At 47.3% G+C, this 10,203-nt stretch overlaps 2 protein-coding genes across 2 annotated transcripts; both read left to right on the forward strand.

Annotated features, from left to right (window-relative positions):
* The first annotated feature begins 1,161 nt into the window (after positions 1–1,161).
* On the forward strand, positions 1,162–2,405 carry LOC120841553. Its single transcript, XM_040212451.3, has 2 exons — positions 1,162–1,296; positions 1,428–2,405. Exon 2 carries the CDS (start codon positions 1,428–1,430, stop codon positions 2,403–2,405), a length of 978 nt encoding a protein of 325 aa, XP_040068385.1. The 5' UTR covers positions 1,162–1,296.
* A 2,298-nt stretch (positions 2,406–4,703) lies between these two features.
* On the forward strand, positions 4,704–5,806 carry LOC120841554. The gene has a single exon (XM_040212455.3). It carries the CDS (start codon positions 4,781–4,783, stop codon positions 5,804–5,806), a length of 1,026 nt encoding a protein of 341 aa, XP_040068389.1. The 5' UTR covers positions 4,704–4,780.
* The last annotated feature ends 4,397 nt before the right edge of the window (positions 5,807–10,203 follow it).

The following is a 10,203-nucleotide window of genomic DNA, read 5'->3' on the forward strand; positions in this document are numbered from 1 at the left end:
GTCAATTTAAATAAAATTATCCTTCGGGTGTCCTGTTTAATAGAAGCATTCCTGCTCGTATCAATGCAAAAGCATTAAAACTGTCTCCAGGAGCGGAGCCGGTGTTGGCTGTGACCGCGAAAAACAGGCACCTAAATAAACGGCAGTTAAAATGGCTGCGACGTGTCATATCAGATGCTTCGACACGGAAGTCGGGGGCACGCCGGCGGCCTCGAAAAAAACAACAACAAGAAAACACAAAGAAAAGCACAGCAACGTAGATGGACCGCCATGGAAGGCGTGGAGCCGGTGGAGTTCGCCGCGCTTGCGCAGTGGGGAAGAGAGATGTAACCGCCGGAGCGCCGTGTGCTAAAGAAAGACATGGCGCGCTGCTTGTATGTATCCACTGCGTGCAGCGTGTTCGAATGCTTTCACATTCCTTTTCGCGTAAGCAGTCGATATTTATCTTTAAAAAAAAAAAAATATGGAGGACACACATCCTTCCCGGATGGCAACAAAATGTACCAGGGAGCTCCCAAACGTATTCCTGCAACTTGCCCTTGCAGCACAGATGGTTCTTTCGACGTCCTCGCGATGTCTTAAAATTCGATAGATGCCTTGTAGGCGTTTATAGGACACCTGTTCCGTCTGGGTACATCCCAGAAACTGCCAACGAGAGCGCCTCATGAAGTGTCAAGAAGGGCCTATCGGACTTGTGCGAGATGTAGATGGTCTATTCATAGGGACGTCAGATCTCACACGAGACAACGTTGGGACTTGCAGCTGTGACGATGCAATTTTGACACTGCTTGAGTGGCTCTATTAAATCGCAGTGTCGGCTGAAGCAACTCCTCCTAGACAAAAAAAAAAAAAAAAAAAGGTCCAAGTGCTGAGTTGTTTTGCGTCATTCAAAAAGGCGACCGCAGGGCGCTGATTGGGCGCGACTTTGGTCTCAGCGTTAGGCCGGAATTCTCGTCCAATCACCCGAGTCCCTTTTGGTGACGCAGGGAAATTCCGCACTTAGTACACTCTAAGAAAAAAGGGAGGAGAAAGGTAGCAAAAGCGACTGTTCCTCCTTGTTGCGGACAAGTTGCCCAGAGAAGGGAGGAACAGCAGTTCAGATGAAAGGAGGAGGGCAAGTTCCTCCTTGTTCAGTTGGCGGGAGAAAGAAGAAGACGCCGTTCGAAACGGTCGTGTTTTCAATGCTCTCCAGTGAAAACGCACCGGCCACAGGCCGGGGAACTGCTGAGGCTTCGGCCAGTACCACCGAAATGACGACTGAAGAGTACCGGACCGTACTTCCCCGTCTACCGACAGGTAATTTGAGTCTAAATTCTGTCTTTCTACACGGAGATCTCGCCGCGCGGCCATACCGAGCAACAGACTTTCGAGACGCTTTGCGGGACGTGGTTGACAGCCAGGATATCATCGGAATCGGCCAATTCCAGATGAGTCACGTCTGGATGGTGACCTGTGCAAGCGCTTTGGCCAAGGCCAAACTTGTGACCAAAGCAGAGCTCCGCGTAAAGGGGCGCCGATGCCTAATCATCGACCCGGACACCAGAGACGTCAAACTGAAACTTCTTTGGATACCAGTTCACATGGACAACCAGCGTATCGAAGAAGCACTGGCGCCTTTTGGCACGGTCCGTTCGATTGTTAGAGAAAACTGGCGCTGCGCCGGAATGGAGCAGATGGAGACGCTAAACAAAGAAGTGACGTTGACCCTTCACGAGGGAATGAACGCGAGCCAGATACCGCACCAGCTCACAGTGTTCGGCTGTCGAAGCTTGGTGCTCGTGCCTGGCCGCCCTCCACTGTGTCTACGATGCTACCGAATCGGTCACATTCGTCGCGAGTGTAGGACCCCAAGATGCGGTGAATGCCGACGTTATGGTCATGCAACAAGTGAGTGCGTCACCACCTATGCGGACAAGCTCCGACAAGCAAGAAGCCCAGCTGAAGATGTCGTTTTAGAACACCTAATGGACATAAGCGAAGTGGTCGATGCAACAGGAGAAGTCACCCCTTCCAGCACCACTTCAGGGGTACAGCTGACGGCCCCACTGCACCCACCACCTGACGTCAACCCTGAGTCGGCGACGATCACCACTGAATCTGAAAAGCCTGAATCGCTTTTGCAAGACAGCGAATTCCCTCCTTTAAGTACGACGTCAACGGATGCTTCACAGTTTTCATTACATCGACGAGAGCGCTCGACCACGTCCAGTGGAACATCTGTCAAACGACCCGCCCCAACATCGGAAAAATCGTCTCAGTCGTCTACCACGGATGTCGCGATCGGCCACAACAGCGACGAGAGAGGCGACGCCAAACGCAGGCCAGCTGAGGTGTGTGAGCACCATTACAGTAAGGCCACACGGCCTGCTGACGTAGTGAAGGACGGTGATGAACTACCCCCTTAGCTAACACCTCCCTGGCATTTCCTCCCCTGAGCTTCGCAACCATCAACGTCAGAGGACTGTGTTCGCGTGCACGTCAGTCCCAACTGTATAGGGTCCTCTCAAAGGAACAGATTGACTTTGTTGCCGTCCAGGAGACAAAGATATCGTCCGACGAGGACACAGCTCGTGCATTGGACCCTTTCCTCTCAAGTTATGAGGTATGTGTGAGCCACGCGGATGGCTTGTCGGGAGGGTGCCTTTTATTCTTAAAGAAGAGACTAGAATACTCGTCATTTTCACATGCTGTGGATGATAAGGGCAGGTTTATATGCTGTGATTTTTTCTTAAATGGTATCTCCTGGCGTTTAATTTGCATTTATGCCTACAATGATGTTCGACAAAGACGTTTGTTTTTTGAAAATCTCGCCCCTTTTCTTGACACCGACAGGCAAGTTGTTCTGTTTGGTGATTTCAATTGTGTCTGTAATATCAGTGATAGATCAGTGCCTCCTACAAGACCTGACAGCAGTGCTGACATACTAAACAACCTCACATACGACTTCCACCTATTTGATGTCGGTGCTTCTCAGGTTACTGCTAGTCGATTCACACACATTGATGCTTCATGTAACGCGAGGCTTGACCGAGTTTACGTTTCAAGCCAACTTTTTTCGCATGTGGCTACTTATGAAGTAAAACCCATGTCCTTTTCTGATCATTGCCTTGTAAAGGTTCGTATTGGGGCAGACGTACGTCATAAGTCACGTCCAAAATGGGAATTATGGAAATTGAACACAAGGCTGTTTGGCACTGATAATTTTCAAAAACGTGTTCGTGAATGTTTTAACAATATGTCAACGAATGAAAAATTCGGCATTTTCGCCCAATGGGACTCATTTAAACAAGAGGTCAAAAATGAAGCGATTGAATTTGCTTGTATTGCGTCTTTTCACGCAAAGAAAGACGAAACTGCCCTTTTGCGAAACCTAAATAGCCTTCACGAATTGGAATGTGAAAAATCTGGTGAGTTTCAGGAAGAAATCATTCTTATCAAAAGTCAGCTGCAGCGCTATGAGCAAAATCGCTATAATGGTGCACTGGTACGTTCTAGGTGTAAGCGTTTCTTGTCATCTGAGACACCCTCGCGGCGTGCCATTGATGATGAAAGACGCCATGGGCTTTCCAAAAAAATCAAACTTTTGGACTGCAACGGAACCCTCTCAACCAACGATGTTGATATAATGCGCACATTCGAATCCCACTACAAAAACCTATTCCAGAAAACGCCATCTTCCAACAGTCAAATGACAGACACTTTAGTTTCCATGTTGCCTAAAGTAAGTGAGATTCAACGCGAACTACTCAGTGGACCAGTAACGCTGGAGGACATTCAGAGTGCGATAGATGAGTTGCCTAACTCTAAAACGCCAGGACCGGATGGACTCCCAGCTGAGTTTTACAAGGAGCATAAGGAACTACTGTGCCCTTTCTTACACAAAGTATTTCTTGAAGCTTACGATAGTGAACGCTTACCACCATCTTTTTATAGCAGCCATACAGTATTAATCCCCAAAAGTAAGGATGCAGATAAACTTATACACGTAGAAGGATATCGCCCTATTACTCTCTGCAATGTGGACTATAAGATATTCGCTAAGATTCTGACAAAACGGCTTCAGTTCGTCGCTTCTAGTGTTGTTGGCGACCATCAGACATGTGGAATTAGGGGGCGAAGCATACAGACCAATATACACGTCGCACGTTCGGTCATAGAGAGCTGTACTCGGCATAACAACCAGGTCGCCATAGTCCAAGTAGACTTGGCGAAAGCCTTTGACCGCGTATCTCATAACTTCCTTTTCGCCATTCTTAGACACATAAACCCAGGACCAACGTTGCTGAAAGGAATCGAACTATGCTACCGAAGCTGTGCTACCCGTCTCATTGTTAATGGTTCACTCTCGACTCCTATAAATTTAGAATCGTCTGTTAAACAAGGGTGTCCCTTATCCCCTCTTTTGTTTGCTCTTTACTTGGAACCTCTTTGTTTGAGCGTACTTTCCAACCCTACAGTGGACGGTTATCATTTTTATTCCGCGGAAGTAAAAGTGTTAGCCTATGCTGACGATATAGCGTTTTTCTGCGCTGATAAGAAAAGTGTCGATAATGTCTTTACCTTAACCCAGACATTTTGTGAAGCTTCGGGAGCGTTGGTAAATAACTCAAAATGCGTTGGCTTCTGGTGCGGCCAGTGGGCCACAACACCTTCGAAGTATGCTGGTATTTCGTGGAGCTGTGTAGCTCCTCAGTATTTAGGAGTACCGTTGAACTGCATTCGAAACAGTGGCCATTACTGGTCTGAGCGTGCGGCAAAGATCAAACGTCAAGCCAATTTAATGAAATCAAATCGGTGGTCAATCTTTGGACGCGCAAAAGCATGTAACATTTTCCTTGTAGCGAAACTCTGGTACGTGCTCCAGGTGATTTGCTGTGCGAGAGGCCAAATTAAAAAATTCCATAGAGTTTTTGCGACTTTTGTCTGGGATTCCACTTGGGAACCCATGCAACGAGACAACCTTTTTCGCTCCATTGATACAGGGGGACTTGGGCGGATTCATCTATTTTTAAAACAGGTGGTTGTTCGTTTTATGTTCTTCCGAACTGTATCCCATCATTTCCTGCGCACTTACGTGCAGACAGAACTTTCAGAAGCTTTACCATACTTGGTAGTCTCATCTGTGCCTGTAGGCACATTGCGTCCTTTCGGTTTCCTTGGAGAGGTAGTTAGCGCGATTGAATTTTTGAAAACCCGGTTTTCTCTGGAGTATTTATTTAAAGTTCCCCGAAAAACAATTTATGCTGATCTGATAGACGTTGTTTTTCCTGTACCTTTGTATCGAAGCGTATTTGGTAACGGTTCGGAACAAGATGTTTTTAAACGTGTGAAGAAAATGCGAGTGTCACCTTCTGCAAAAACCTTTTTCTTTAAACTTCACACTTCCACGCTACCTGTTAAGCCTTGGCTTCAAGAAAAAGGCATTTTCGTTCCGTGGTCAGTGAGCTGCCGCCTTTGTAACCAACCGGAAACTATAGAACATTGTTTTATTTTCTGCACTGATGCTTACCTATTCTGGGATGTGTTACAAAGAACTGTGAAAAAAGATTTAAATATAAGTGCCTACACAATCCGTTTTCTACCTTTAAACCCGAATGACAGCTTCCCTTATGATCTGTTTACACTGATGGGTTTGCATAGTCTCTGGAAAACGAGAATGATTGACAGAAATGCTGATGCTCCCCGGACAACAAAGTCGAATTTTATAGAAACTGTATCACATGTACGAAATGTATTTGACCATCTCGGTGAACGCCCAGACTGGTATGCTCTCTTAAATCGATGCATTCATCTTCCGGATTTTTAGATGTATTATTCAATAGAATACTTTGTTGAGTTGTGAAACCGCACTCGAACCTATGAGGGGAACTAAACCCCCACGATGGTGTGAATTTAGATGAACGAAATGTATGTCGACGCCTGTACATGACACCTAACGCCAACCTTGGTGTACCGTGATTTCAAGTGCCTTGTGTTTTCTGACCAAATACCATGTAATAAAAAAAAAAATTGTTCAGTTGGCGCAGAGGTAGAACATCGCGCTACTGACGAAGTGGTCAACGGTTCGATCCCCAGGAAAGTGGGTTTTTTTTTTTTTCTTTTTTTTTTTTTTTTGTAAAGTTTTTTTTTAAATTTTGTTTACCAAAACACACATAAACAAACCCAGACCGATGAAAGGAAAATTAAAGTCCTTATTATTCTCCGAGACGTTTTCCTCCTCCAGGCAGACCGGAGAAAGCTTTCGCCCTCCCGACCCATCTTCTTTCGGTTTCGTTTTTCGAGCACATCGCGCACGTTGTTTAATAAATTAATGTTGAGTTGATTGAGCTTCAGCGGCAGCGAAGGCCGCCTGTAATTCCGTCTTCTAGTCCAAACGTGCAGAACATTTCGGTTGCATTGACGTTTTTACCACTAATTTTATCAAACGAGCTAACGAAGCCGCTAGAAACAGCGAAGTTCCGGAGCAGTGCCAGCAGCGCTACATACACTGGGTAAGACGGCCGTCTCCAATTTGCGGGACACACGCGGAACTACAGCAGCGAAACCACGAGGAACTGTGTCGACGTTTTCGACGTTATGAAAATCGCGGTAACTGCAGTAACTGCGTCCAAGGAAGGCAGGTTTTCCTGCCGGCTGCCTGGGTGTCTTCCGTGCTGAGTTCGGTTCCGTTGTCCCGTGCCGAGTGCCAACCGGCGTTCAACGTGATTCTTCTGCGTGTCAGCAACATCGTCAACGTGGTTCTGTATTTCTTCGTGTCAGCGACATCGTGATGGCAGTGTTGTGGGTTGTGAACAGAAGACTGGAATTATCGCCGATGTGACCGTGTGTTCGCGTATCAGTGGTGTAACAACAAAATGAGATGACGTAAACTGTCGGGCATTGATGCCGCTGGTCGGGCCGTTATCGGAGGGGCCGGGGTGTCGCAGGATGTCATTCCGCTTTACATTAAAGAGTTTAAAACCACTTGAGGGATTAGGTGCAGTCGATCGACGTGTGGATAGTCATGTTGGAACGCTGGTCTGAACGGTAAGCTCCTATCGTACAGTGGCCAATGTGACTGTCGGTCCCCGAGAGCGATTGCGCTCTGGGGAAAAGACAACACTACGAAAGTATGACGGAAAGTACGTATATTTATAATGGAAGTTTAGCATAAAAAAAAGACAGGCAAAATCGAAAAAAAAAAAAAAAAAACGCTATCCTTTATTTTACTGTTTAAATATATTACGGTTCCTGTAGAAACTGCCCTCTAAGTGGCGCGCTGGGATGAGCGCTAGAAGTTTTCGAGCTCGCAACGGCGCAGCTCCGTACACTTAAAAGTTGTCGGAAGTAGCGGCTTTGACTGCATTCAAGTTGATCGAAAAGCGATTTCTGTGTCCGTGAAGCATCACTTCCAGCTGAGTGGATATCCGCTCTACAGAGATTAATTCAAGACGGCAATTTCAGCTTTGCGCGAACAGCACAAATAGAAAAACGAACACTACAATATAAATACTGGCTACGAAGGGCCATGCGGGAAAACAAACTCATGGCTTGGAACCACATTGGAGCGGCTCGATTTATTGGCTTTCAAATAATTATGGCATGATCGAGCGTCTTCTTTTTAATAAGAGATTCATCCCCTGAGCCATTAAAAATAGCCTCAGATGTATGACATTGCTGGAAAAAAATGAACATGTTCGGAATATTTTTTTTTGCTTAGGGAGTCACCGAAAAATTCTATACGTTCAAAACGACCACTATAAAAGACGGAAACGCAGGGCTCGGTAGTAGTGATCGGGGTAGTGTGCTGTTGTATTGATGTTTGTATGTGCGATGCCTGTGTATGCGTTCAATATATGTTGACCTGATGTTTGAAGTGTGCGCAACGTGTCTACATGTGTTATAGCATCCTCGATCATCCGCACCGGTGCGCACCGGGGCACTGAGGTGCGCCCCTTCATCTTCGATCAAGTGCACCGGTGCGCACCGTACGTCCTCGATCAACGCAGCGCACCCTCCCGGTGCGGTTTTTCGTTGCCCCAACGCGCACCGAGAAAATCCGCGGTGCGCCGGGGGGCAGTCCCATCAGGCATTGCAGCCAGGAGCGGGAATCGAGAAGATGGCGGGAGTAGCAGACGCGCAGACTATCGAGATGGCGATCTTGCAAAAACGAACACGCCTCGCAGCTGCACTAGATGATTTCCTAGGGTCTTCTGACGGCGAGACGACGAGCTTCTCACCATCGCCGCGATTACTGGCGATTGCTGCGGTGGCAAGGAGCGCCCGAAAAGCACGAACTTCGTGGAAAGCGGCGCGAGGCGTTTCGATGACAGCGAGGTACGGCTATTATCTGGTGTTTCGTTTTCTTGAACTAATAATGATGGCCAACATATACATGTGGAATTGTCACCCGCTTCGTGATGGACAATCACGTCCACGATGTTAATTTCTGTGGGACCGTCAAATCCGCGAGTAAAAAAATAGAAGAAATTGACAGCAGACGGGCACCGTGCGCTGACCTACGCAAAATAAACGAACAAAACGCGAAGTGACGCAAGGTGGAGCTCGCCGCGGTGCACCGGCGCGGCGCAGTTTGTCCTCGATGTTGCACCGGCATCGCGCTGCACGACCGAGGAGCGCTGTGCACTGTGCTGGTTTCAGGGCGATTCCGGTGCGAGTTGATCGAAGATGCTATTAGAGATTTCGAAGAAAAGGAAACGCAAGTGTGGCGTACGAAAATAAAAATATTTTTTTCTAAAACATGAATTGGGCGGTACCTAGCGCCACCTAGCCTAGCTACGTGCGATTACTCTGCTTGACCCTGCCATCTGGTGGCAAGCGATTTAACATCCTTTTCGCTACGCGGCTACGCCTAGAGCACTATATAGCTCCTACGGAGCAGAGTAGCGCAATCCTTTGAACCCCGTGTTTTGCCGACAACATGGCCGACAGAGCGGCTCGGCGCGAGTCACGTGGTACTCAGGGTTCCAAGAGGCGGCCCGCCCTATGGGAGAATACATGGAGATCGATACAACACGGCTGATTAAAAAATGAACGGCGAGTTCACACTTTTCAAAACTAGTCTGTCGTGAAGTTAGTAAAGCACTAAACACTTTATCAAAGTTTTAATAATATCGGAATCGTGTGCAAATTTTGACAAGGCAACTTCCAAGGCAATGGCGTTTGAAGCAGACGATTTTTGCTCGCAGCGGAGATGGGCTTTTCGGGTTGGCCGGAGCGGGTCACGTGAATGGTGTGACGTCGCCGTGTCGTCTGCTGCATGATGCCGCTCAGGCAATTTTTAAAAAAAAGTCAGGTCCTTGCGGGGCACAAAACTTAGCACAAATTATTCTAAAGTGTTCCATTATTATGTCAAAAACAATTGCGATTCCGTATATTCCCACAACACTGAAGGAACAACGATTTTCTCACGTTCTTTATGCATTTCTGACCGCAGTTGGAACCTCCGGGCGTTCGCCGCTAGTCGCCGAGAGGCGGCGTTCTAGATTGCGCTACTCTGCTCCGAAGGAGCTATATAGTGCTCTAGCTACGCCTAGAGCACTATATAGCTCCTACGGAGCAGAGTAGCGCAATCCTTTCAACCTCGTGTTTTGCCGACAAGATGGCCGACAGAGCGGCTCGGCGCGAGTCACGTGGTACTCAGGGTTCCAAGAGGCGGCCCGCCCTATGGGAGAATACATGGAGATCGATACAACACGGCTGATTAAAAAATGAACGGCGAGTTCACACTTTTCAAAACTAGTCTGTCGTGAAGTTAGTAAAGCACTAAACACTTTGTCAAAGTTTTAATAATATCGGATGCGTGTGCAAATTTTGAGAAGGCAATTTCCAAGGCAATGGCGTTTGAAGCAGACGATTTTTGCTCGCAGCGGAGATGGGGTTTTCGGGTTGGCCGGAGCGGGTCACGTGAATGGTATGACGTCGTCGTGTCGTCTGCTGCATGATGCCGCTCAAGCAGTTTTAAAAAAAAAAGTCAGGTTCTTGCGGGTCACAAAACTTAGCGCAAATTATTCTAAAATGTTCCATTATTATGTCAAAAATGATTGCCATTCCGTATATTCCCACAATACTGAAGAAACAACGATTTTCTCACGTTCTCCATGCATTTCTGACCGCAGTTGGAACCTCCGGCGTTCGCCGCTAGTCGCCGAGAGACGGCGTTCTAGATTGCGCTACTCTGCTCCGAAGGAGCTATATAGTGCT

Source organism: Ixodes scapularis, unplaced genomic scaffold (assembly GCF_016920785.2).
Source record: "Ixodes scapularis isolate PalLabHiFi unplaced genomic scaffold, ASM1692078v2 PGA_scaffold8__174_contigs__length_109621045, whole genome shotgun sequence".
NCBI lineage: Eukaryota > Metazoa > Arthropoda > Arachnida > Ixodida > Ixodidae > Ixodes > Ixodes scapularis.

Bases quoted from the DNA above. Each gene is read 5' to 3' on its own strand.
- LOC120841553 (XM_040212451.3), top strand. From the start codon at position 1,428: ATGAGTCACGTCTGGATGGTGACCTGTGCAAGCGCTTTGGCCAAGGCC.
- LOC120841554 (XM_040212455.3), top strand. From the start codon at position 4,781: ATGAAATCAAATCGGTGGTCAATCTTTGGACGCGCAAAAGCATGTAAC.